The 27,823-nt window shown below is 38.0% G+C and overlaps 3 protein-coding genes, 2 non-coding genes and 1 pseudogene across 8 annotated transcripts; 4 read left to right on the forward strand and 2 right to left on the reverse strand.

Moving 5' to 3' along the window:
* Positions 1-1,062: 1,062 nt before the first annotated feature.
* LOC103927848 (proline-rich receptor-like protein kinase PERK2) lies at positions 1,063-2,198 on the reverse strand. Its single transcript, XM_009336809.3, has one exon. The coding sequence runs from the start codon at positions 1,864-1,866 to the stop codon at positions 1,363-1,365; it is 504 nt and encodes a 167-aa protein (XP_009335084.2). The 5' UTR covers positions 1,867-2,198; the 3' UTR covers positions 1,063-1,362.
* Positions 2,199-3,128: 930 nt separating this feature from the next.
* On the forward strand, positions 3,129-5,687 carry LOC125479445 (putative disease resistance RPP13-like protein 1). Its single transcript, XM_048588722.1, has 4 exons — positions 3,129-3,426; positions 3,580-4,228; positions 4,327-5,065; positions 5,292-5,687. Exons 1-4 carry the CDS (start codon positions 3,129-3,131, stop codon positions 5,685-5,687), a joined length of 2,082 nt encoding a protein of 693 aa, XP_048444679.1.
* Positions 5,688-10,217: 4,530 nt separating this feature from the next.
* LOC103927849 lies at positions 10,218-12,972 on the forward strand (annotated as a pseudogene).
* A 15-nt stretch (positions 12,973-12,987) lies between these two features.
* TRNAK-CUU lies at positions 12,988-13,060 on the reverse strand. The gene has a single exon. It is a non-coding gene; the product is annotated as a tRNA-Lys (tRNA).
* A 649-nt stretch (positions 13,061-13,709) lies between these two features.
* LOC125479528 lies at positions 13,710-13,812 on the forward strand. The gene has a single exon (XR_007260089.1). It is a non-coding gene; the product is annotated as a U6 spliceosomal RNA (small nuclear RNA).
* An 8,022-nt stretch (positions 13,813-21,834) lies between these two features.
* Positions 21,835-27,823, forward strand: LOC103927851 (probable serine/threonine-protein kinase PBL28). 4 transcript variants are annotated; one of them, XM_048588747.1, is made up of 11 exons: positions 21,835-22,247; positions 22,538-22,594; positions 22,706-22,841; positions 23,385-23,767; positions 24,524-24,745; positions 25,085-25,098; positions 25,205-25,331; positions 25,404-25,475; positions 25,560-25,734; positions 26,606-26,738; positions 26,821-27,309. In XM_048588747.1, exons 1-11 carry the CDS (start codon positions 22,163-22,165, stop codon positions 26,824-26,826), a joined length of 1,410 nt encoding a protein of 469 aa, XP_048444704.1. In that variant the 5' UTR covers positions 21,835-22,162; the 3' UTR covers positions 26,827-27,309. The 4 variants fall into 4 exon arrangements, with proteins under 4 accessions (XP_048444704.1, XP_048444702.1, XP_009335087.2 ...); XM_048588745.1 differs by lacking the exon at positions 26,821-27,309 and adding an exon at positions 27,428-27,823 and having other exon boundaries at positions 21,853-22,247; XM_009336812.3 differs by lacking the exon at positions 26,821-27,309 and adding an exon at positions 27,428-27,823 and having other exon boundaries at positions 21,856-22,247; positions 23,412-23,767.

A 27,823-nucleotide genomic window follows, 5' to 3' on the forward strand; every position in this document is an offset into this window, starting at 1 on the left:
TGCATTTTTGCTTGGCCACATAAATTGTAAAATTTCCTTGAAGTTTAATAAAATATTGATTTATTATTAAATTGATCTAAAAACAAATACTGACAATATTTCAAACATATATTAACGATCGAAAGGGATTCTCTCTCTAGATTTCTTCTATCAAGATCACCAGATCAAATGATCAGTACTTTTCAAATTTTATTCAACGGCCCACCTGTTGTGACTCCTTAAAGGCTGTAATAATTTTTTGTCTTTAGATAAGATCTCTTCCATCAAGACCACCAGTTTAAATGATCCGAACCTTTCAAATTTCATCTAACGGCCACATTTGTTATGACTCCTTAAAAGTTGTAATAATTTTTTATCATTAGATGAAATTTAAATGATCTAAATTACTTGATTCGGTGATCTAAATGAAAGAGATCCATTACCAACAAACCGACCCAATATAAAAAATGATCATTTTAATCGATTTCCCTATTTATTTCGACCGGAGGGCTCTTTTGCGCACAGAAGAGGTTGTACTTTAAAGATGCAGAAGCAAAAGTAAAAGCCACCAAAGCATAAAAAGGAGAGAAGGAAAAAAAAGGAGGGAAAAGTTATAGTTGGGCAAGTTTTCACTTTTCAAACAATTTCTTCTTTTTTTTTGGCACAAAGTCGACATTTTTCTTTCCAGCAAACAGAACATTCCCCAAATGTTACCCGCAATCCTATTTTTTGTCAACTCTCTATGTTAATTTAAAAGGAATATTTAAATAACAAGTACCAAATTTCAAATTCTAAATACCTTATAATTTCAAGTTATTAATCAAATCCAAATCACTCGTTTCAAAATATTTCCATCTTAACCAATTTTCCCAAAACTTGAGTTGACTTGTATTTTATCAATTATTTATAAACTGTATTCAATTAATTTACGATATTTAACGAGATAAACTGAATCAAATTATCACATTATATATCTAAATCGCAATTAAAATGGCAGATACTTATCAGATCTTTTTTTCTTCATTTTTCTCAGTAATTAAAAACTTGATATTATAAATTAAAAAAAAAAAAAAAGCAAAAGGATTAACTCTGAATCTGTAAATTCAATTATTATATCAAGTATTTTACGCCCAAAATTAAAAAGAAAATAATAAAAAAAAAAATCTACCTATCACCACTCCACCACCACCACCACCGACGCACCAAAGAATCAAGAATCGAATCACCATTTTTTCACCGTCGCAAAACCCCAATTCAATCATATACCAAACCCAGAATTTAACAAAACAAACTACGAGAAATTAATACCAGAAAATTGACGACTTCACAGTAACCTCTAGAAGTAGAAGAGCTTTGCGTATGAGAAGACGACTGAGTGTTTCTTCAGAGAAACTCTCTCCTGGCGTCGTAACCGTACTGAGATCGACGTATGTTATCTTGACGCTTCCTGTACACAAATCCTCCGAGCCCTACCAAACCGACTCCGACGATAACTCCAGACGCGATCCCCGCCTTCTTTCCCCCGCTCATTCCTCCCCCGGAGGAGTTCTCAGCTCCGTTGTCGTCGGCGTTCATGTCATTGTTGTTGTCGCTAGGATCCGACGGCGCCGGAGCGGGAACAGAAGGCTCGCTGTCAGGCGACGACGATGGAGTCGACTGCGGCGGCGCGGGAGGAGAAGAAGGAATTGGTGAGTGCGCCGGTGTGTTGGACGGAGATGGAGTGAGGGAAATCGGCGATGGAGATATGTGAGACGGCGAATCGGCAGCGGGTTGCGGCGACGGAGTCGGGGAGGGCACTGGCGGAGAGGAAGAGGATGCGGCGGTGCTGAATTGGACTAGGAGAAATGCAAGAAGCAAAGCAGAGAGGAGTTCGATGAACCTCGCCATTGTTGAAGGAGGAGAAAGAGGAGGCGGCGGCGGCGGCGGCGCTTCGAGGTATTTGTTTCCCAAGAAAATGTGGATCTGATTGGAAAGTGAGAAGCGAGGAAATTGAGAGTTTGGGAAGCGGTTTTGAAATGGAGTGGAGGAGATCTGAATTTGAAAAGGGGAGACCTCGGGAAAGGGAAAAGGAGACGGCCGAGATTCAAGGGGAAGGGAAGAGGCGGATTCAGATCTGGACACGTAGGTGGAGTAAAAAAGCAGGGAGAGGAGCGATACACTGGATCTAGAAAAATGCGGAGGAAATGGAAGTTGGGTTTTGCTGGAAGCGTGGAAAGCGTGGAGAATATAAAGGAAAAGGAAATTGGAATTTCAAGTTTTGGGTTTGGGGTTTATGTAATATTTTTATTTTGTTTTGGCGTCATTTATATAGAGAGTAAAAGATGGTGGTTCCATTTTTAACCAAGGAAATTTTAAATTTTAGTCCCAAAACAATTTTTTTTTAGTTAAACGATAGATTTTGTTAGATTAGTCCCACGCTGGAAAAGGGTCACTTGGCAAAAATAATTTTTCTACTCTAACCTAAATATTTAGTCCGAGATTATAAAAGAATGAATTTAGAATATTTTTTTTTTCTTAAAGTAACTTAAAAAAAATAGAGTCTATCCTAATTTAATTTTTTTAACATTTAACTTAAAAATATTTAGATTCCGATAAATATTAAAAAATCATTAAATCGACACTACGAAACTTGTGGAACACTATAAAAGAATATGAAACACATGAAAACATTTTTTAAAAATTAGTTTGGCCGATTTACATTTGGATTGTTGGATCTTTTTTTTACCATTGGATTTTATCATATTAGATCTTAATTATTGAATTCAATGAATTTATAATATAAAACTAAAAAAAATACTCATATATGGTGGGTCATCCTACAAACTTAAGGAAAAATTTTGGCTTAAATTTGGCCAAAAAACGAGTTTTGGGTTAAAACTCATATTTGGCATAAGGATTAGAACAAGTTGAGGTAGGTTTACCTAGAATTTGAGTTTTCCCCAGTTGAGCTTTGAAAGTTTCAAAAGTTATTGTTGTTCATGACTATTCAAAGGTTGATTACAAGAGATCGACCAATCAGAAGTGTTTTTTTTTCGGTCAACTGATCATCAATCACAAGTTCATTACAAATTGGGATGCATATATTTTACAATCTAAAAAGCCTTTCATTCTTCATTGAGCTATTAGCAAACTTGGCAACCAAGAGAAAAATGGCTGCCGCTTTGATTGGACATGCTTTTATATCCGCTTTCATCCAGGTGCTGTGTGAGCGCATTGCTTCAACCGACTTTGGTGACTTGTTCCGACAGAAGAAGCTGGATGAACCACTCCTCATGAAACTGAAGATGACGCTGCTCACCCTTTGTGCAGTCCTCAATGATGCGGAAGAGAAGCAAATTTCAAACCCTGCCGTGAGAGAATGGCTTGATGAGCTCAAGCACGCTGTCTTTGACGCGGAGGACTTACTGGATGAGATCGACACTGAAGCTTTGCGATGCAAGGTGGAAGGTGAAGGTCAAACCGAGAAATTAACCAAAAAGGTGTGGAACTTCTTCTCTACTTCTCGTAGTCATTTTTATCAAAGCATGAATGTTGAGATACAAGGGTTATTACAAAGGCTGGATGACTTTGTGCAATAGAAAGTTGCCCTTGGTCTGACAGAAGTTGTTGGGAGGAAGGTTTCACAAAGAACTCCAACAACTTCCTTGATTCATGAACCTTTTGTATATGGAAGAGACAAGGATAAAGAAAATTTATCAAAAGTCTTGTTCTCTGATGATGCAAGCGAGGATAATGTATCTATCATCACCATTGTTGGTATGGGCGGGGTTGGCAAGACGACCCTTGCTCGAGTCATTTACAATGATGACAAGGTGAAGGAGCACTTTACCCTTAAATCTTGGGCATGTGTTTCAGAAGATTATGATGCTATTAGGGTGACTAAAACTCTTCTCGAGTCAGTCACTTCAACACCTTGTAATATGACAGATTTGAATTTGCTTCAAGTTGAACTTAGAGAACAACTGAGGGGAAAGAAATTCTTATCTGTGTTGGATGACCTTTGGAATGAGAAATATTTTGATTGGAAGTGCCTGCAAACTCCTTTTACTTCCGGGGCAAGAGGAAGTAAAGTCATCGTGACAACACGAAGTGAAAATGTCACATCTCTCATGAAAAATGTTCCCATTCAATACTTGGAACCTTTGTCACATGAAGATTGTTGGATGTTACTTGCAAAACATGCATTTAGAAATGAAAACCACAATGCACATCCAACTTTGGAAGAACTTGGCAAGAAAATTGCACGCAAGTGCAATGGTTTGCCTTTAGCAGCAGAAACACTTGGGGGTTTATTACGTTACCAAAGCTCTAATTCGTTCTCTAACATACAGTTCATGTGTATTGTAGGTATTGTTTGTCCTTGCCAAGTTTTGGGCAGCTACCCACTCTTAAAGAGCTATGTATCATAAGGGTGGAATTTGTTAGGACGATTGGTTATGAGTTCTATGGTGATCGTAATGGAGCTTCTGTAATTCAGCCCTTTCAGTCTCTGAAGACGCTAAAGTTTGAGGAGATGCCAGAGTGGGAGGATTGGCTGCCGAGTCCAAGTGGAGGTCAATGTTCAGACTTTCCGTGTCTCCAGGAGATGAGAATAAGGAATTGTCCGAAGCTGAGAGGATACTTGCCTAATCGTCTTCCTTGCTTGAAAACACTTAGGGTGTCTGGGTGTGAATTTCTACATCTGCATGATGAATGGGCCACTACTAGTAGCAGCACCAGTAGTCTTAACATGGACTACTTACAGAATTCGTTAGAAATACATATTAATGGATGCCCCGGTCTGTTACCGTTAATAGAGAGAGTAGAGAAGAAGTTCTTGTCCACACTTGGCATTTTTAATTTTGCTGCAATACAGTGCTTGCCCAAAATGCAGTATCTTGAACGCTTGACTCTCAGCAATTGCCCAACCATGTCGTCATTAGAGTTCCTATCACATGAGATGATGGCCGAATTGACATCACTTGAGTATTTGGATATAGAAAAGAGTTTTTGTTCGGTGAGGTCGTTCCCGTTGGGCGTTTTCCCCAAACTTTCAACTCTTGCAATCAATGGTTGTGAGATTCTGGAATCCTTTTCTGTTGAAGGAGTTGATCAGAACCTAAGCCATCTCAATCACCTGTGAATCTACGACTGTCCAAATCTGGCGTCTTTTCCCGACAGAGGACTGCCCACTCCCAACTTGAGACACTTGCAAGTCAATGGATGCAAGAATTTGAAGTCATTCCCCGAACGAATTCGCACCCTCACCGCCCTTCGAGCGTTGGGCCTATACAATCTTCCAAATCTTGTGTCATTTGCCTCCCAACCTGCAGTATTTGTATGTTAGAAATTGCGACAGAGTGAGGCCTTCAGTGGAGTGGGGATTGCAAGGACTTGTCTCGCTTAGACAAGTTAGCATTGGTGGCGAGATATGGGCAATGTTGCTCAAGGAACAGCTGCTCCCTACTACTCTTAACTCTGTCCGCATCACTGGACTATCAAGTCTGAAATCGTTGGACGGAAAAGGACTTGAACACCTCACTTCTCTTCAACAGGTATCCATTTCGCAGTGTCCAAATCTTCAGCTCCTGCCAGAAGACGGTTTGCCACCATCTCTTTCTTTCTTGGAGATCTACTCTTGTTCCACCCTGGAGAAGAGGTATGAGAACAGGACCGGACAACATTGGGCCAAGATATCTCACATTCCCTGCATACAGATAAATGACTAAGTCATCATATGAGCTCTCTCGTACAAACTTGTGCTTTTCGGCATTTCACTCTCTGGTATTTTTGCATCTGATTAACTTCAATAGTCTTAAAAATAAAAGACATGATAGATATAAGAATCATAGCGTATTGATCAAATGTTTCGTTGCAGCATGGAAGACACATTATCCCTACATCTTCAACATTTTCGGATGGTATGGAGAGGATCAATCCAGCATGGTAAGCATCATAAGTGCAACATTTATAGGTACTCTTTCATAACCGAATAATGTATTCACGTTTCAGAAATAACAAATTTTGCAATTTTTTTCTCATCTCTCCCATTTTCTTTGTTAAATCTTGTTTGCTCTGAATTATTCTCTAGACTTATCCCTGGCATTACTTATAGAACATGTATTGCTTTGGCAACTGACATTTTTTTGACCAAGCACTTTTGGAATATGTTTTATTCCTGGGCTTAAAAACCATCCGTACTGCTTATTTTGGTCTGTAGAAACCTACTTTCGACATAGGAGGCACAAACTTGCATCTACAGTTTCCTCTTCCATTGGCATGCTGTCTCATTTTCGTTATTCAGATTCCAGCTTGACGCTTGCGTAGATACGTTAAGCTCTTGTGGTTCCGATCGCAAGATCGTAGCTGACAAATGGAAAGATGTGTGCAATTAAATCTTTCGAGGTGTTTTCCGATGTTTCTTTTCGTTTCATTATTTTTATTTGTCTCCAACATAAACTTTTTAATGAGAGAGGGAGAGTGAGTGGGGAGGGGCAGATAAAATAAAGAACAAAATTTGAAAGTTTTGAGAATCAAAGTTGCAGATTAGTTTCTCAATAGTTCATGTACTTCATGATGTCATTTTAAATGTATTAGTTGTACAAAAAAGAAAAATCAGTTCTTTGTGTATTATTGATGCATTATTCAACTGGTCTGTATCCTCCGTTTTTACCATTTCTCGGTTGCGTGAATCAGTGGAAAAAAGCTTTCTGTTTAATCAGCCTTCGTTATCAAGACACTTGTGGAATCAATCCTAAGTAGCTGTTAGTACAACGTGCCAGGACAGACTCATTTGTAGGCTTTGTGGATGCAGTGGCGAGCTGTGGTGTGGAACTGTAAAGTCGAATTACCTAAGGGAACAGTTGCTTTGCATCAATTACTGGGCCTTTCTGGCATGAGTGAAAAGCCATGGCATGCTTTTCTCGTATTCTTCCGATGTCATACTGATCTTCATGTTGACGCAAGAGATGTATCATGTAGGTAACCCTTGGAGGATGGTGTTTTTTTAATTTTTTTTAATCATTCTTATTTCGTTTGAATATGGTGGCTTTTATGTTGGTGCGGATGAGTTTCTTTACAAACACGAATGTGTAATTCACACATATATGTGCTGCACTGACTTATATGGTTTGAATATGGTGGCTTCATTGGTGTCCTTATTGTGGAACTTAAGAGGCGAATGTCTGAGGCAATAGATGTTAGCTCACATCAATTTCCTAAGCATATTTGGCATGATGATGCTCCTCTAAAGGAAGATGATGGAACCCCGGGATGATATAGTTCTTTGTCATACGGGCGTGGTTTGAAAACGGTGGCCTACTATCTCATCTTCTTTCAATGCCATTATCATCTTCAAGTTTTTCTTTACGAGTGCGAACTGGTAATAGATCTTTAGTGGACTACTGCATATTACATTCTCTCTTATCATCATTCTTCGCACAAGAATTGAGAATATATACCTTAGATAATTGATGATTCTAATTTGAATAGAACTTTGGAAATATAATATACATAATATGGTTTCTTCTTTTGGTTGGTGATGAATTTTGATAAGTTTTCTGTATTTTGGGTAGGTTTATAAGACCAATTTAGCTCCGCCATGTCGCTTCCAATTGAAGAAATGATAAGTCCTCTTTTTCCGATGCTCAGGTATTTCCCCTTTCACATTTAAAGCAACTCCATTTTGCTTCTTTTTGCGTTTGGCTTTCGCGGTTTCTGACCTGGAATAAGGTGAAATTTTGAACCTTTGGTTTGAATTTGTTTGAGAAATGGGTTGGAAAATTTTTGTGGGTTTTGAGTTGTTATGGGTTTAGATGCATTGAGATGGAGATGTGGGTTAAGCCAGTTGGTTACGGCATTGTGTCTCCCCTTTGCAGCCTAGTTCGTATCCTCCACCGCGTAAATTAGAGTAGTTTAGAATAGTGTCTTGTTAATAGAAAATTAAAATAAAAAATTGCAAGGAGAAGCATTTCATCCATGTGTAGATGATTTTACATTTATCTGTTCTTGACCTTTTGGAATCACACATTACTAGGTCTAATGACTTTAACGGTAAGTGGTTCTGTAGTAGCAAGTACGTGGTTGACATATTTGGGCAGAATCATCCTTCTGTAGCTAGCGAAGTGTTTGAGTGCATGATTTGTGGTCGGCCTATCGCGGCTGGGAGGTTTGCTTCTCATCTGGAGAAGTGTATGGGAAAGTTAATTATTTGTCATCTTTTCAAATAGTAGACATTTCCCTGTTTTTATTTGTCAAAGTCCTTAAACAAGAGACTAATAGATATTATGATTTGTTGCTCCACCATAGGGTAGAAAGGCTCGCCTCAAGGTGATAAGAAGTAGCACGGCTACACAGACTCGGAATTCGCGGGGAAACCCTGCTTCCACATACTCCACATATTCATGTTCCAACAGCACAAGCCAGTTATCAAATGGAGCATCGGGTGTTGCTGGTAAGGAGTACTCGAACGATGTATTGGAAGAGCCATGAAACAGGTGAAGCACTGGTGAGCTCCCCAAGTTACTTGGATGCAATGGATCTTGCATACTTGCTTAGTTAGTGATGTTTGTGGAAAGTGATGCCCGATTTTGAATAACAGTCTGGACATCTATGTAGGGCGGGCACTAGACACAAGTGCGTGTCGCTGTGGGGGTTTTGTGTGGTATATTAATTGCCAAGTGGTCCGAGTATGTACCTTACAATTTCTCCCTTGTTGGAGCCTTTTTCTGAGAGAACAATGGACCATATTGTTCCGAACCTTGACAAATCTACGGAGAGGGAAATTCAAACTTGGATGCAAAGGACGAAGCACACTAGCCAACTTGACCAAATCCAGTTTTGTACTACCGTTTTCTTCAGTTGTGAGAGTTTGCTTTCATTTCATGTTCATGGCAATCAAAGTATGCCCGTAAGAATTGTCTATCATCCTCGTTAATACTTGTAATACTAATACATCAAATGTTGAACAAACAAAAAACTGAAACCACCATAGAAACAGTAGGATGTCGATCCCTGAAAGAGTTCTCACAGGGTATGGATCATAAATTCACAACTCAAAATTTTTAGAATATGACTGCAGGAATTATGTGATGACATTCTTTGTTCCAATGCCAAGAATAGCACATTGTATACAACATTCTTGACCACATCTTGAATGATAATTCTAAGGGGGGTGTATTCAATTGGGATTTTGAGGGATTTTAATTCTTTTAATGAATTTAGGGGTATTCAATTAGAATTATAAATAATTCTCTGAAATTCAAAATGTATTCAATTAGAATTTTAAGATAGTTTATTAAAAATCCTTAAAAATCCGGATGTATTCAATTAGGTACCGACAACTTAGTCATTCTTCATTCTGTGAATAATAACATCGTGTTGTTTAGCTCAAAGCCTCGAGAACTGCCATTAATATTTGTCTCTTTTTAGTTTGTTTTTTACTAGATTTCCAATAACACGTTATTTTTTAGGTAACATGCAATAACACATTATTGAGTAACTATGAAATTGGCACTGAGTTGTGATACTTTTCTTTCTTTGTTTGGGATTTAATCGCATATATTCTCGTTGAGCAAGGTTTTAACGAAGTTACTCTTTTGCTTTTACCATAGCTTGTATTTTTGGGTCATTAGAATTCCAATTAGATGCATTTCTATGCCATTAAAAAACTAATGACTAGGTTAGAAGCTCAAAAATTGGGGAGTTTACTTGACTGTGATCAAGGGAAGACTGAAATGCCTCTGTGAATATTTCTGATTACTAAAAATGATGGATAACTGTGACTTACCACCGGTTGCCTTTTTTTTTTTTTTTTTTAAATAAAGAATAAAAGCTAATGACTAGAAAAATAAAGAGTTCTTAGATTTGAGGACCTAAATAACATTGCTTTTGGATTATAACATGCATGGTTTTATCCAATTTAAGTCCATATTTTTTGGGTCATTAGAATTCCAATTAGATGCATTTCTATGCCATTAAAAAACTAATCACAGCTCCAAATTAGTGAGTCTATTTGACTGTGATCAGGGAAAGGCTGAAATGACACTATGAATCTTTCCGGTCTTTAAAAAAGATGGATAAGTATGACTTACCACCAATTGCTTTTTTTTTTATAAAGAATATAAACCAATGACTAAAAAAATAAAGAGTTCTTAGATTTGAGGGCCTAAATAACATTGCTTTTGGATTATAACATGCATGGTTTTATCCAATTTAAGTCCATATTTTCTGGTTGATTTGTTTATTTATTTTTAATTTGCGTAAATCTAGAACTAGAACAAAACATGAAATACATGCTCCTGAATCCTCACAAACAGTCCTGCAACAACTCTTTGATTTGTGAGCAACAATTGCTCTCAACTTTCTGACTTAAAATGCTGAAGACGATGATGGGAACGATTGCTGTTTCTTCTTCTTCTTTTTTGAAGGTTGGTTATGGCGGCAGCAGCAGCAGGAGGCTTGGTATGCTGTCTTGTCTTTTTCAATCTTCTTCTGTTGTTTTCTTCAACAGTTACTTGGCTTTGTTTCACTCTCGAGCTTCTCGACCGAATCTAGAAGCACCCAACAACACCAGCTTGTGAAATTCACTAATCTCGAGCATGCTCTAATCTCGAGGATGCTCTCGACGTGTTCGACGAAATGCTTCAAAGGCGTCCTCTGCCTTCCGTTGTCCTTTTCACTCAAGTGTTGGGTCAACTTGCTAAGTTGAAGCATTACACGACAGTCGTCTCGTTGAATAACAGAATGTTTGCGTCCGGAATTCGTCCTAATGTTTATACACTAAACATTATCATTAATTGCTTTTGTCGTTTGGGAAAATGGGGTTTGGCTTGTCTATCTTGGGAAACTTCTTCAAATTGAGTTTTGAACCAAATGTCGCGGCCTTCAACACTCTAATCAACGGCTTTATTCTCCAGAATAGAGTGGCTGAGGCAGCAACACTTTTCAAGAAAATGTTGGATAGTGGTAATTGTAAACCGAATGTGGTTACTTTCGGTACCCTAGTAAAGGGCCATTGCTTGAAAGGTAACAACACTGCAGCAATCCAATTGCTTAAGAAGATGGAAGAAGGGGCTTGCAAGCCAAACGTAGTTGCCTATAGCACGGTCATTGACAGTCTTTGCAAGGATACTCTAGTTGTTGATGCACTGAAGCTCTTCTCAGAAATGAAGAGTAAGGGTATTGCCCCAGATGTCACGACCTATAACTCTTTGATTCATGGATGATGCCTGGATGCTTTTTTCTAGAAATGTTTCATAGGGGAGTGGTTCCAGATACTATTACTTATAACACTCTTATGGATGGGTTTCGCAAGATGGGAAGAATACAAGATACAAAAAACTTGTTCTCTCAAATGCAAGCTCGTGGCCAACTTCCAGATGTTCAAACCTATAAAATATTTTGTTGGATGGCCTTTGTAAAAGCCACCAACTTTCTATGGTGGTTGAATTGTTGGAAGAGATGGAAAGGAAGAAGTTGGATTTTGATGTTGTAACTTACAATATTCTTATTGAAGGATTGTGCAAAGCTGAAAAAGTAGAATACGCATGGGATCTCTTTCGTAGTTTATCATCAAAAGGAACTCAACCTAATGTCAGGACATATACTATAATGATCAGTGGATTTTGTAAGGGGGGGCTAACATGTGAAGCAGAAAACTTGCTAAGGAAAATGAAAGGGAAAGGCTGTTCTCCAGATGGTTGCACGTACAACACAATTATCCGAGGGTTTATCAATAACAATGAGACATCGAGGGCGATGAGACTTATTCAAGAAATGGTGGAGAGTGGTTTTTCTGCAGATGCATCAACTATGGAGTTGATCATTAATTCACCTGCTTTGTTGGCATTAATAGAAAAATCGTGATGGAAGTGATTTGCATCTTTGTTTTGAAAAGTTTCAGTGCATCCCTTCCTTGAATGCTGCATTGGAGGGAGTTGTTCCACTACCGAGTCCAGTTCAGGTAACCATTCATTCATGCATCGCGTAGTGATGTATGATGTGTTATTAATTTAATGTATCAAGTGATAGAGCAACTTTTATGTCACTCTTCTTTTAAGATTATGAAATCTGTTGGAGAAGTCAGAGTATCTGGACAGATATTATCATATTTATGGCTTGGTTTAACTTCTACGGACATTATCTATAAATAATTTTATAAGGAGATGAGTCTGATGGAAAAGCAATGGAAGAAATAAAGCTACAGTATACAGACAACGACTAATTGGGTCTCTTAGACATCAGAAATCTTCAGCATTGTTGCAAACATTAGTATTCTGAAGCTTCATTTCAATTGCAAATCCATAATTGTGCAATCTGATACTATAGATTATATCATCTGTCACATGCCTTGCCACACCATTATAATTTGTCTTTTGCTCGCTACTTGACTAGCGAAATTCAACAGAAGAAATTGAATTCGACTCATCTAAGTGCTGCACGGGATTTGCAGGAAACTTCATTTCAGACGTTTCTCCCCGCAGAAGCTTGTTCTTGGATCCTGGCCTTGTTTCCTCAATCAGTCGGCATATCCCGCACCATCAGAATAGCAGTCATAATCTCTTTCAACCATGGATGCCCATCTTGAACAACATTCAGAACAAACTATGGTCTGCAAGTTTGGAGGCATTCCTCTCATCCAGCAAGCTTCTTCCTCCCTTCAACCTCAGCCTCACCATTGAGTCTGGTTTTTGGTTTGCTCACCATGTTCTCATATGAATGGAGACTCTCTCGGTCAAAAGGTTTTTCAGGGTTTAGATCTTTTGGTTATTCTTTATGGTAAAGTGCTATCGATGATCATTCGAACTTGGGTCCAAAAAAGTGTGAATACGTTACGTTATTCTTGTCAATTGACTTAAAACCCATAAAAAATGAGCACATTAATTTTGGTCCATTGATCTGATTCATATAGAAAGAGAGTATATAGTTGAATTGTTCCGACCAATTGACCTCACTAACGTAGATGGTCTACAATTTAATTTGAACAAGTAATCCAAAAAAAATAAATGAAAGGAGAAAAAAGAAAATAATCGCCCACCGTGGGGCTCGAACCCACGACCACAAGGTTAAGAGCCTTGCGCTCTACCAACTGAGCTAGACGGGCTGCTTGGGGGTTTGGGGACCCACAAGTAAGAAGACTTCTGCATTTATGGACGCTAAGATCATTGCGCTCTACGAACCGAGTTTTTTATTTTTATTTTTTTTTATCACAAAGTCAACTTTCATTATGATAAAAACTAGTACAAGGCTAAAAAAGGATCGAAAAAACAATTACAGGGAAAGTAAAAGACCTAAACAATATGAGAACAACAACCCAATATACAACGGGAGACCTACTCAAGTTTAGGCCCAAAGGCATCAGAAAATAGACAATAAAAATCCCTAAACTCCAGTAGCCAAGACCACATCGTCGCTGTTGTCACATCCTTGGAGGAAGCCAAACTTCGAACCGAGAAAGTAGACACCAGATCTAAGTCTCATTCACGAACCTCTGCAAACATATACAAACAAAGTATCTTATGGGTAGAGAGTGAGGCTAAGAGGTATGTAAAATACCCAACGCTTGGCCTTGATGAAGAGCTAGACGGGCTGCTTGTGAGTTTTGGGACCCACAAGTAATAAGACTTATGCATTTATGGTGATGAACCACGCTTTAAAGGGTGCGTTTTAAATCGTGTTTATGCAGCAGTCCTACATCGACCGACTCTTCTGTCTATAAGTGCTTTATATACTGTCCGTCTGAAAGGAAGCTTATCCCTTCGGGGACATTCAATAAAATTGAAATAATACATAGAAGATTAGCATGGCTCCTGCGCAAGAATGACATGCATAAATCGAGAAATGGTCCAAATTTCTTTTTTAATTCCTTTCCGTTTGCAGATCAATTTTTCTTTTGAATCCTTCATCTCCTCTGCTTTCGATGAAGTAAGACTAAGCTCACAAATTTATTATCCTTAGTCGGAACATTTTCCTACTTATAATGAAATAAATTGCCGTTAGTTGGAATCTAATTACAAGTTTTTAAATTTGTAGAGATGTAGAACAACATATAAAAATATCATGGATGCATATCCACCATTCGAGTTTCCACTAATTGCAAATGTATCACCTTTTTTGCTTTTTCTTTTTATTTTATTTAATGCAACAATAGGTGATTTTCATTAAACAAAGGTCATTACAGATGGTAAACTAAGATAGAGACTCCTCAAGGAGGATATCTAAAATTATGGTCAGTGGATAGTCCAACCAAATACATTCATGGGGAACTGTAAGACCAAATCTACCTAGAAGATGGGCAACCGCGTTGGCTTCGTTGAGTGAATGGGAAGAGGAAGCTTCAATGATCGTCAACTGTAAAGCCTTGATATCCTCAATAATTTGCCCAACCATGGAGAGATTAGTCGAAGTGACCCGCAATGCTTCAATGGTCTGAAGCGAATCAGATTCAAAAATCATATTGTGAAAGCTACTAGAACACCCCCAAACCAAAGCCGAACGAAATGCCAATGCTTACGCCTAAAGGGGGTGAAAGTATCCATGAAATTTCCAGCTTTTGCAGCCACAAAAGTGCCAGTAGAGTCTCTAATAATCAGACCAAAACCCTTGAGTTTTGCAAATGCATTCCAACCTCTGTCAATATTCATCTTCAACGAGTCGATTGGGGAGAGGAGGGGGGGCATCCATTTAGGAGAGGGGGGTGGTTGGAGATTACGATTGTACTGTGCCACCCTAGTACGCACAAATTCCTGCCACCAGGTAATGCATTGGGTGACTACAACATAGGGATTATCGCATGTTCCCAACTAGAACTTTTGATTTCGAGCACCCCAAATTCCCTAAACGCAAGAATTTGGTTGATCGGACAAGTCGGCGCCTTTTCATTCTTGTTGGGATGGAGTAACTCGTTGAAATCGCCGTCGATAACCCATGGTAGTGAGCTTAAAGGTGCAAGAGCCCAAAGAGTGTCCCAGGACAAATGACGATCATTCGTGGTAGGATGGCCGTAGAATCCAGTAAGTTGCTAGTGGTGAGTATCCCCAATTCCCACAATCTCCGAATCAATGGAGCGATCAAAGAAATTAAAAACTCGCAGGTTGATATCATTGACCCAAAACAAACAGAGTCCCTTAGATTGGCCCTGTGAATGAACTCCAAAACATCTATCAAATCCCAACTTGTGCTTCACAGATATAATAGTCCCCGTATCAAGTTTAGTTTCACATAAAAAACCAACGTGAGATCTTGTTGCCGGATCAGGTCCTGCAACGCTTGAACTGTTTGGAGGTTCCCAAGCCCCCAGCAATTCCAAATCAGTGTTTTCATAACTGATGGCAGGGCTGAAACCCGTTAGTCTCCGCTTGTCCCATGTAGGAAAGACTTTGTTTTCTTCCCAATAGTCATTTTTCCTCTGATTCCACCAAATCTTTCAATGGATTGATGACCACCTCGCAAAGGCCTCCACCTCTATAAGCTGATCCAGAGCTGGTAGAAGAGACGCATTGACCTGCCTTGAGACCACGGTTGTTGTTCTGATATCCACTTGTGAATTTTGCACCCCTAGACTTCGGATCTGAAAGTTAGAGGGGTTAAGAGCTACAGTTGTTTGTTTGGCATGAGGTGATGGACTTTGTCTCACAGAAAGTCCATCGCCATTAGATTCACGAACCATCTGACTTGCTAGATTATAAGCACTTTCATCCAAGTCCTGGATTTTTGTTTTAAGGGGAAAAGCAGTCCAATACCTTGAAGTTAGTTGGGCTGGCCCTAACCTTCTCAGAGGCCCAAGGTAGGCCCACATAATTTTACAAGGCCCATAGGGGTAGGCTAAAGCCCATGAGGGTGCCATTGGTAAATTGGGTTCCGTAACTATCCAGATGCCATACGTGGCCGAGATCAGGGGGTAGGGATTTGATTGTGTGGTGGAAGGTTACCCAACATTGGAAGTGTCAGGATTGGTCCTCGGTAGGTATGAGTAGGGAACCAACATGTCAGAAATGGCAGAGAATTCAGACTGTCCCCCAAGGGTTTGTTGTTGACACTTGCCACATCATTATGACTGGCAAATTCCTTGTTTTTTATGACGCCAGAAAACGGTTCGCCAGGGCATCAACATCGTCATAAGGTAAGCTGTAAAAATTGTCGTCCCAGCTGTCCCATTTTCGTCGCCAGTGCAGGTCGTTTGTGCCAGAGCTAGAAGTAATGCGTCTGGGGGGGGGGGGGGGGGGGGGGGGGGGGAAGAGGAGAGGGTTCACCCTGGACAGAGGTTGAGCACAAGGAGAGTCCGTGTACTTGTTTTCGCTGGAAGGCAGAGGTAGAGCGAGGCAGGGGTATCCCCTGGAATGATCCAGACGGCCGTACTAGTAGCAAAAAATGCGGAGTCCCTCATATTTGAGACGGATAGTGTCGGATTCACGGGTGGGGCACGGGGCAGAGAAGCAAGTGAGTAGAGGTTGTCCTCAAAGTTGATGCTATTACGATTGAGAAGGTTCATTTTATTCCAAGCAGACCTCAGGAGTTCCTTGACCACGTTTTGAGAAGGTTCATTGTTGGCGATGAGACGGCCGACTAGATGAATGGAGGTGTTAAAACACTCCTCAAGGTTGAGGCTGTCCTCAAAGTTGATGCTAAGGCCATCTCCAACCGAAAGGTCCAGAGGGCCGAAAATAGCCTGAAAACCGTCTCTAACCGAGGGCTAGGTCAGAGGGCTCTGGAATCTGAGAAGGCCCCACGGAATCGGAGAGGGCTAGAGGGCTGGCCATTTTTTTTTTTGTTTATGTTGGATTTCCTGTCGGTTATAACCGACAGGAATTCTTTGAATATTTTTTTTTAACAGTTTTATTATTATTTTTTATTTACAAATCCTATAACTTCTATTTTTCATATTTTTTTTTAAATTCTATTTTTTTTTTCCTATAACTTCTATTTCACAAAATTTATTTCATATTTTTTTTAATTCTATTTTTTTCTATAACCTCCTAAGCCATTATACAACATTAAATTAAATTAAGTAACATGAAACAACATTAAACAATATTAATAACATTAACCAACATAAAAATTATATAATATAAAAAAAAAAAACATTTAACAACATGAAACTTAAACAACATTTAAGTTGTAGTTTTTAAATAATAAATTATGTTTGGCCCTATGACCATTTGGTCCTCGGTTGGAGACCGTTTTTTGTGACAGAGCTAAAGCGAGCCCTCTGGCCCTCGGTTGGAGACGGAGGCAAATATGGCCCTGTACTGTTCATTAAAATATTAATATCTTAGAGGGCTAAAACGAATCATCTGGCCAGCCATCGGTTGGAGATGGCCTAAGGCAAGCGATAATCTCCTCCTCCATGTCCATAGTCGTTGAGAAACTCGAAAATTTACTAAAATCCAACCTACACGCTAATTGCGAAGTTTAACTAGCACCAAAATATTTGGATTTAATTTTGATTCAATTTAAGATGATAAAAGAGCCGTTAGGTTGTTGAGTACGCGTCTAAAGAGCAGGCGGACACCCTCTACATCTACCACCCTACACGCTAATGGACGATCAAAGGCGTTCTTATTTGATCTAATTACAATGAAATAACTACCATAACTTGATAGAGACTAAAAGAGGTGCACCAATTTACTCGTCTTAGGAGTCGAAAATTATAATCAGTGAAATTATCCTTAAAAAGGTTCTAATTTATGCACGTAATTTGTTTGCAAGGACATACTGTAACATATTTATTTTCTCTTTCCCAAATTAAAACCCAACATCTGTTTCGTAGCTTACCGAGTTATTGCATTACACTAATACGTGATAGGACGCGTAAGAAATTGATAGATAGAAAATTAAAAACTAACTACAAAATAAATAAATAAAAACTTTACTATCTTTTATTGACAAAAGAACATAAAGAAAAACAAAAATGCATTATTATTATTTTTTTTTGGTCAAACGATAGATTTTGTTAGATTTGTCACCGACGAGATTTAAACTCACATCATCATGCAAAGGTTGAACATTTTTCCACCATTGTGACAAAGAACCACCTACCACACCAAAAAATAAAAAATAAAATATTATATATTAAGTCATGAACAGCTGAGCAGAGAGTGGTTTTTTTGTCATTGACTAGTATGGCTGTCCACCCATCATTATATATAACACAAGATAATTAAGAATTATCTTTCAATTAATAAGAAATTAATCATGTCTAAGCAAAAAATTACAGTGGATTCCGAAAAATTACTCTATTTGGATGCAAAAATCTAAGATTACTAAGGAATTTCAAAACAACAAAAATTGAAATGACAGAATTTTATTTTCTAGAATTTGTGAATTCTTTTGTTTGGTTACCTAAAAGAACAATGGAACTTGAATACGGAATTTGTTATTTTTAAACTCTCATTCATATAAATTGGAAAATGAAACCTAGTTACATGCAATTTAAACTTGGGAATTGGAGCCTGGAGGTCTCAAATTCAAAATTTTTTTTTCCACACAGAAATTCTTAATTTTTATGTCCTTGAATCCAAACAAAAAATTGGTGCATGTCAATTTATAAATTCTGACTTTTGTTCAAATTCCAAGTTTATCTCCCTCATCCAAACATAGTGGGAATATTAGAATTCCAATTAGATGCATTTTTATGTCATTGAAATCTTTCATTGTGTTCAAATCCTTTGCACTCATTTTGTGGATGAATTCTCTATGGTCTCTATCATTTTTAACATATGTAAAAAAACTTAATCATTCTTAACTTTGTTGTCATAAACTTAATATGTGTCAATCAATAATGTCATAAAAAAATCACACACAAAATAAGTGCAGAAGATTTGATGGACATCCATTTCTGGACTAACCTATCTTAATTTCCAAGGGTGACAATTTTGTAGACCCGAAAAAGGCCCACAATTTTGTTGTTGTCTTATCATGTTGACAATGTCGCAGCTCTAAGATCTTGTGGAGTAAAATGCGACAAAAAATACTAGAAACTTTGTGCTTGTGTTGTGTATATGATCAAACACGCTTATCCAAGTTTTTCTCCGTTATAAATCGAACACGTGATCTCAAATGCAAGGATAAATGACGGTGTTATAAATCAAACGGATGATATGATCAAACACGCTTATCCAAGTTTTTCTCCGTTATAAATCGAACACGTGTTTTTTTAATTAATGATATTATCTACACTAAGGGAGGAGGGGGTGGGCTTAGCCTCATAATGGGCTAGCAATAATGTGATTCAATCAGTTATTTATTAAATATTATTTTCTCTATTTTTAAACATGTTCAAAACATCTTAAGAGGCTTGTAATGCCGGTTATAAAGAATGTCTTTCGCACACGGATAATAATGTGATTAAATTACATTAAATTAGTTGTCAAATGATTGTTTTTATTTTATTTTTAACAAACGATATTATCTACACTAAGGGGGAGGGGTGGGCTTAGCCTCACAATATGCTAGCAATAATGTGATTCAATCAGTTGTTAATTAATATTATTTTTTTAAACACGTTCAAAACATCTTAAAAGGCATGTAATGCTGGTTATAAAAAATGTCTTTTGCATGCGAATAATAATGTGATTAAATTAGTTGTCAAATGATTATTTTTTTCAACAAACGATGTTATCTACACTAAGGGGGAGGGGGTGTGCTTAGCCTCATAATGGGCTAGCAATAATGTAATTCAATCAATTGTTTATTAAATATTATTTTCTCTATTCTTAATGTATTTTATAGAGATTGATTTTATTTGACTCCCTTTGTCAATTTACGCATATAAATACATTTAAAACGTCGCGTGTAGCACACTGTGATTCAAAAAATGCCTTTTCCATGTGCATGAGCGCGTGCATGAAGGCTAGTAACTAATAAAATGTAATGGCACAAGAAAAAGTACACATGACATGCTCATTTTCTATATAAATTGACAAAGACTTACATCTAAAACCTGTTGTGAATCTCTATTAGAGTTGTGCAAGTGCAAGCAGCAATCGTTGATCCGCACATGAGTGACTGTCAACTGTTGACGCATTGTGAGACCTACTTACTTTAACAATTGATATCTCACATAACAATTTGTCGTAATCATTTCCAATTCTCCATAAAGCAACACATTATGATTTGAATTTCATAAATTTTGAACAACTGATAATTTAATACTGTGTGGTAATCTGGGACGGAAAACAAATGCGAAGACTGAAAGAGGCCAAGAAAGACGGTTTTTGAAGAACTAACCGTTCTTATGTCATAGGAAATGCGGACCTACTTGGAATGTATTTTGTGTGTCACGTCATTCATAATGTATGTGTTTGGCTGCTTTTCTGGGAGAAGAATTCTGTTTCGGATGTAAACCCGCACAAGGGAGCTCAACAAAGTCAAAACACAAGAAATAAACCTCACTCCCCTCTCTCCCAAATCCCCACGCTCATGTTCTCTTAGAGCATTCTCAGTGAGGAGCTTTATATGGGGTTGTAAAAATAATGGATATAGCCAATTTTAGAGCTTCGAGAAATCTTTGGAGCTTTACAAAAGAATTTCTCCCAATGAAAGGTTATTTTTTTCGGACTCTATATGAGGTTATATATATATATATATATATATATATATATATTTATGTAGTAATTTGATTATGCGATAATTTTTTTTTTTTTTTATGTTAACTTTTCTTAAGTTGATTTTTGGACGTGTTATTTTAATTTTTTTAAATTTTTTTATTTATGAGCATTTCAACCAAAAAAAGTTCTAATTCTGACAAAATTAGATTTCATTATTTATGAACTGTTCGTTGGATTAGATTTTCTTATCTCAATCTCATCCGTTGAAAGATACAAACCTCCACTTTGGTCTCTAATATAATTTGATTTTCACGTACAACACAACAATTTACCTAGCACCAATTGGTAAATTAGTATCATACAATTTTGAAAAAAATTATTTGAAAATTTCACCCACCAATGCCCATGAACGTTAAATCAACTTGAAATTTTAATTCTTATGGAATTTAAAACAATCATTAATCATCCAATTTATGCTACTCAAGAAAGAAAGTTACTAGCCCAAGTGGTGGACGTATCTTTATTTTCCGGCTCATTGGAGATGAAATTTCTCACTAAGGCTTCAAATGTAGTAGCCTCATTGAGGATAAAGCCCCCATTGGGATGTTGTTACTGTCTTCCTCTCTGTTTTTACTTTAAAAACAAAAATAAAAAATGTTCACACACAGTTTATGTGTAGGCATATACTACAGCAAATTTTTTTGGAGCCTCTTCAAATTTGGAACCTGTGGAAGAAAAAAGACAGCGGCAATGGTGACTCTTCCTTGACATGTGGAATAAAAAAAACTGTTAACGTGTTCTAACAATGAAGTGCGAGCCCATTTATTCACACTTTAGCTTTGTGTTAACCAATTTTTGTCAGTATATATGTACTCTTGTTTCACTATGAGAAATGCAAAGGATATGTAAATATTAGATGACAAATTTTTTTTTTTTGAAGCTCGCTCAAATTTAGAGCCGTGTGCGATTGCATTTTTCGCTCCCTTAAAACCGCCTCTGATTATGGCAATGGTGACTTTTCCTTGACATGTGGAAGGAAAAAAACAATAAACATGTTCTAACAATGAAGTGCAGACCCATGTAGTCACACTTTAGCTTTGCGTTAAATAATCTTTGTCTGTATATATGTACTATTTTTTCGTTGTGAGAAATGTTACGGAGACTTTTAAAGTGAGTTATCTTATGAGCTCTTTGACAACTTACAATTTAATGTCAATTATTATATCAATCTTATAATATATTGTGCAAAAAATATGAGGTGAGAGTATATTGAAAATCTCTTTAGCATCTCTCTTTCACTGTTCTTTTTTTGTCGCATCAAAAGGCCGACAATCTTTAAAAGATTTTGAAACTTGGGGGTTCTCATTGTTTTCCTGAGAATCCTAGATTTTATGAACAGCAGAAGCAGAAAGCCATGTGAGAAAAAGCGGCTTTTTATTTTAAGGTGAAATGTGAAAAACCGAAGGGAAAAGCACAGCACTTTCTCTTTCACTTATCATCATTCACATTCACTACCTGGGCTTTGAGGACTTGAGCAGCTCCCAAGATTTGAACTTGTTCATGCGGATGTTTCTGAGATTCCCATGGGAATCCCTTGGGATGTGGGATGTTTGTGATTTTGTCTGCCAAGTGTGAACGAAAGGTTGGGCTTATTGACAATGCGCTTGTTCTGGTGGCAACAGCTGCCTCTGCTTATTCTCATCCATCTTTTGGAACCCAGCAGAACAAGCTACAAAGTTTACGGTACTTTTTCTCTATGTATTTTTTATTCGAGCGGTATTCTAATCTAATCTAAAAGCGGGAAAGGGGATTCGAACTTGGGTGCAGAGCGAGAGCATGTTGCTCTAGCCAACTTGGTTATTGTCACGTCTGCTTGTGCCCCTTATTTGAGTCATAGGATGAAATTTATCTCCTCGTTGATATGCTGTTTTGAATATGTAAACGGTGTTTAGAATTGTTTTGGATTTCGGAATTCCTTTCAAACTGCTATGCTGTAATTTATCTTCTCATTGATTTATTTTTTGGTCTGAAAGGATACGGTTTTGTTCATGTTCGAAACGGTGTGGCTAGGCATGCGATTGACGCAAAAGGTGCATGATGTTTAGGCTGTCATATTCTTACTTTGCTTAATCTTCATTGCGATTGCCATTTCGAAGAATGCTGATTTTTTATTGTTTTGTTTCCCTCTCTGAAACGCATAGCTGAAGCTCTACTAACTTTCAAGAGCGATGGTGGAAGCCCACAACTACTCAAAGGTCGAATTGGAAGATGTCCTTGTCTAACACAATGGAAAATTGTCAACTGTCATAAACTGAAGGACCCATGTGTTGTTTCTTTGTAAGCTCTCTCTCTCTCTCTCTCTAGCAGTGCAGAAGTAAATAGTATATGATGATTCATCAAACATATTCAAAGTAGAACAATTGTTGCCTTCATAGCATTAATATAAGACGCAAGCGAATAGCGAATAACTTGATTACTGCCAGGAAATTAGCTACAAATTAAAGTTTTGTAGTAATGCATATCAGTACTTGTGTTGAACATATATTGAAACTGACCAAAAAGTTAATCCCCTGTTTGTAACAACATTCTAGTTTTACAAACCGGCTCCTCGAGGACCTGTATATTGTATTGGATCGTGATACAATACCTTCCATGGGTTTTACTTCAAGATTCCAAGTTAGTGTATCATGTTCAACTAGTTACATAAAACACATTGTGTGAAAGCCCCATTCAATTTTTGTTTTACAGTACTACCAATGTAACTGAGGAGACAAAGTTTACGGTTTTTGTACTGAGGAGCTTTATGAAGACTGCCACCAGTCTAAAATAATTTTCTTATAGATATGGACCTAACCTTTTGAGCTTTGACGTGTATTGCAGGTACCTTAGATGTTATACTTCCAACAGGTTTTCTGGTATCTGTTCAGTTCCCCTGTGGGCTAACGCAGTCAGTTTGCCACCTTTTGTTCCAAGACTTTTCATTACACACTCTTCAATTCAACTACAAAAAGGGCACCATAAACCAAGAAGCAGGAGGATAGCAGCCATAGTTGATGGGGATAATGGAACTCCAACACTCACACCTGTGGAAAAAGTTCATGGTAACCATTCAACAAAACCAAAAGTCGCAGCAATTATTGGTGGAGTTGTTGCCACTCTGCTTGTGATTATCGTAGTGATGCTCATTTACATGTGCTTGATGCGTGTAAAAAGATTAACTAGGCAAACATCTGAGACAGTGTCATCTGCACCATCACCTCCTGGTAAGTTAGCTCATAACCATTTGAGGAAATTTTCAGTCCCAGAAAGGATGTAAAATGACTCAAATGAGGAAACATCTAACTGCACTGATCATTAGCCAAAGAATTCTTGGATTCCTTGCATTGCATATGCCTTCAGCCTTCAGCGTTAATTAAAAGAGGAACGACATAAAACATGTGAAATATCAGTAGCCTTGCGTATTCTTGTTGAGTCAAATGATGAACAATACAACTTTACAGACACTGTTTCGAAGGCTTCAAAATTGAAAGAGCACTGGGCTACGTAATGAGTTTCTGGCCACACACCACTCTAGTACAATATGGACATGCCTTTCTCAAGTTGATGTTTCCCAAACAGGTCCTCAAGATAAATCAATTCGTTTCTTCTAGGAAAGGGAGCAAAGCATCTATGCATTTTGATTATCTGTATTTAACCACTATGCATTCTAATTAACCCAAAAAGAATAAAAAATGGGGGGAATAATCCTAGCTAGAAGGTCCAAAGTTGGCATTATGAGGTGCGTCTCGTAGAATTCAGTCCTAGTGTACGTCACTTTTGTATAAAAGTACTCTCTATCATCGACACTGTATTAAAAAATTGCAGACGTAACAGTAGGATGTGACTGAAAATGATGCGAAGTTATTTCATGCTCGATTGATAATGTTGTACAGGAATATTAACAGGTGATTCTATCTGTTAAGGTTGTGGTTTGGCTCACTGGGTAAGTTTGGTGATTTGGTTTCTTTGATTTCCTTCAGTTCAGTGGGAAAGAGGGGACGCATCTCCCTACACCGTTGCTCATTCTCCTTACAGTGCACCAAACTTGAGGCAACTCACCATATTGGAATTGGAGCAAGCGACAAGCAATTTCAGTGAAACTAATATCATAAGCCAAGGTAGATTTGGATTGGTCTACAAGGGATTGCTCCAAGATGGGACTATTGTAGCTATCAAGAGACGCCTACATGCCCCAACTCAGTATTTCTTGTTGAGAGTTGTCCCACATTGGTGAGGGACAAGGTTTGCTATGTGCTTATATGGTCTTGGGCTACTCCCCATATTGCCAATTGGTTTTATGGTGGAACCTCAATTTCATCATGGTATCAGAGCGAGTTGTCCTCGTGTGAAGCCAAACGGCCACACGCGCTCCACGTCACCCAGTTGTTGTCCACGTGTAGGCTTGAAAATCCGCCACACGTGCGGGGGCGTGTTGAGAGTTGTCCCACATTGGTGAGGGACAAGGTTTGCTATGTGCTTATATGGTCTTGGGCTACTCCCCATATTGCCAATTGGTTTTATGGTGGAACCTCAATTTCATCATTTCTTTCATGAGGTATGCAAGTTCCTATTCATATATCTTATTTTCTTAGTGAGGTAGTGCCTAGAAAATCATTCCGTAGCAACTTCTTAATATTCTGACTTCTTTTGAGCCGATACAGGTGAAGCACGTAGCTCGTGTCAACCACATGCATATTCTCAGGCTTATTGGTTATTGTCAAGATGCTACTCAACAGTTACTTGTATATGACTATCTTCCAAATGGAAATGTTGGGAATCATCTATACGGTACTCTCTCTCTACACACTTTCACTCTTTTTCGTTCTCTCTCTCCCCCTCTTTAACAACATAATTATGCAGATGCTGAAGGTTTGCCTATTGGAAGGTTGGGCATAAGGCAAAGGCTATTGATTGCTTTGGGAGCAGCCAAAGGTACATCACCTGCTTCAAGTTCTTTCAGCAAGTCTCTTTTGCATAAAATAATTGAACTTTCCTCTTTCATTTATTTTGCACAAGGACTTGCACACCTTCGCAGTTTGGTGCCTCCTCTTCTGCACATGCATTTTAGAACAAGCAACGTTCTTCTGGACGAAAACTTTACTGCCAAGGTGTCTGATTATGGACTAACCAAATTGCTAGTGGGTCATCATGCTGGCTCATCTTCAGCCGTTGATTGCTTTGTTGACCCAGAGTATGTAATCTTATCTTTAAAGTGCAAGTCTGTATGGTAGATGGTAGGATGCAGATGGCACCTCTTTGTGCCCGTAATGCTATTTGTCACTAACGATCAAGATTACTTGATGTGCAAGAATTGCGTGCGAGGAATATAAGAGTAAGTTTCCTCGTCCAGCTTATTCTCCAAAGATTCCTCTATCAATTCCTTGCAGGTCATTTTTGCACGTTAAGCGATCTAGATTGGCAAAAACAATCTAGCACTTAACAGTACCCTTTGGTCGCTCTATTTTATAATTCTATGCTTCTTTAAGTCAATTTAGCAGAAAGTAACCAAAATTAAATTTTCTCATGGATATGCCTGACAAGCATACTTCGTTATGGTGGCTAGTTGCCGTAGCATCACCACCAGAATAATGCGTACTTTTAATAACTAGAAGACAGAAAGTGACTTCTCGCAATGCTACTGGATGTTCTTTTCCTCTCCTAGAATCCCGTTGTAAATTATACCGCCCTAACAGAACTTATGTCGAGTTCTATAACCATTTGAGTGCCAAAATCAAGATTAGAAGTTGATTGTATTAATTTACGGTAATATGATTTAACTTTCTTCTAGTACTACATTGAGCAGCTAGTAGCAATCTGCTTCTGAGTGCTTCATCAAGTTGCGCCTCTAGTTCTTATAGTGGAAGTTGCTTCGAATTATAAGTTGACTAATTCGTTTGAAGAAAAAAACTTCAGATATCTTGGTCTTCCAATAATAACGAAGTATGCCTGACAATCAATTTAGCAAAAACTTCAGATATCATTCATTCTAGAACTATGGTTTTTGTGTTTAGATTGATTTATTGATAATGTCTATATCTAATCTACTCTTTTTTTCCCTATAGGTTAGATTCATCAAAGAAGTTTTCAGAGAGAAGTGATGTTTACAGTTTCGGGGTCTTCTTACTGGAATTGGTCAGTGGACGTGAAGCGAATGCAAGAAACCAGTTGAACTCAGTGGATAATTTAATATTGCAGGTATATATCTGTATCTTGCCCTAATGATAACTTCCTATTCCTCCCGTCTTTACTCTTTAGAGCCATATCGTTTACATTTTAGGGATAGGCCATCAGGAACTTGGCTGTTCCTTTTCATACACTGAAGAAAGGCGCGTTTAATGCAAAACACCTCACCTTCTACACTCTTGCACTCCACACGTCTTTATGTGGATGGACACCTCACTTCTCTAAGGCAAGCAAAATGATGGCTGAAGCTCTCCCTAATATAATGGATATTCTCAAGATCCTAGAGTAGCTTGCAGGTTTTTCTGATCCTTTTTGGATAAGATCAAGTGACGTAATTGAAGAGCTCGTAAAGAAAGAATTTAGAGTGTGTGAGAGATGCAGTAGAGCGAAAATCCTAGCACCTTCTGAGATCAAAAGGTTGTGGAGAGGGAGAGAGAGTTGTCGGTTCTGAACAATGCATTCACTCTAGCATTTACAGGCTTTCATCTTTATACATGCATTTATGCGTAGTTATGAAACTTCACTGACTTTACGTACTTAAAAGTTTGTCATTCAAAGAAGTAGACTTTTCGTTCTTTCATAAGATCTGCTTGTGTGACACTACTGTAAACAAAAAAAAGAAAGCAACAAGGCGAAGTGCAGCCTATATTGTTACCCTTTCAACCCTTTCATTCATTATCAAGTTCCGTTTGCTTTCGTAGGCAAAGGATTGCAAGGATTTAGGCAGATTTGTTGACAAAACTTTAGGTGACAAGTCGTGGCAAACTGCAAAACAGATGATGGAGCTGGCATTGATGTGTGTAGATGGTAGCGAACGAAGGCCGCAGATGCAGATTGTTGTGGAGGTGCTAGAACGAATCCATCGAGGGAGAGAAAGTAGCCATTTTCATATAGAAGTTGATGAGGAGATAGGTGCTGTGACTCTTGGGAGTGAGCTTTTCAAATGAGTTCCCTGTATCAGTGTCATCTCTTCGTTCTTTTATAAATTCGATCGATTGTAATTAATTACACAAGAAAAATATATAATATATACAAACATTCTTGAGTAAATAAATCAAATGAAAATAGTAAAAGTTCAGATTGATTAGGTTGATAAA

Source organism: the organism of the source record quoted next, unplaced genomic scaffold (genome assembly GCF_019419815.1).
Source record: "Pyrus x bretschneideri cultivar Hongxiangsu unplaced genomic scaffold, Pyrus_bretschneideri_v1 Contig29, whole genome shotgun sequence".
NCBI lineage: Eukaryota > Viridiplantae > Streptophyta > Magnoliopsida > Rosales > Rosaceae > Pyrus > Pyrus x bretschneideri.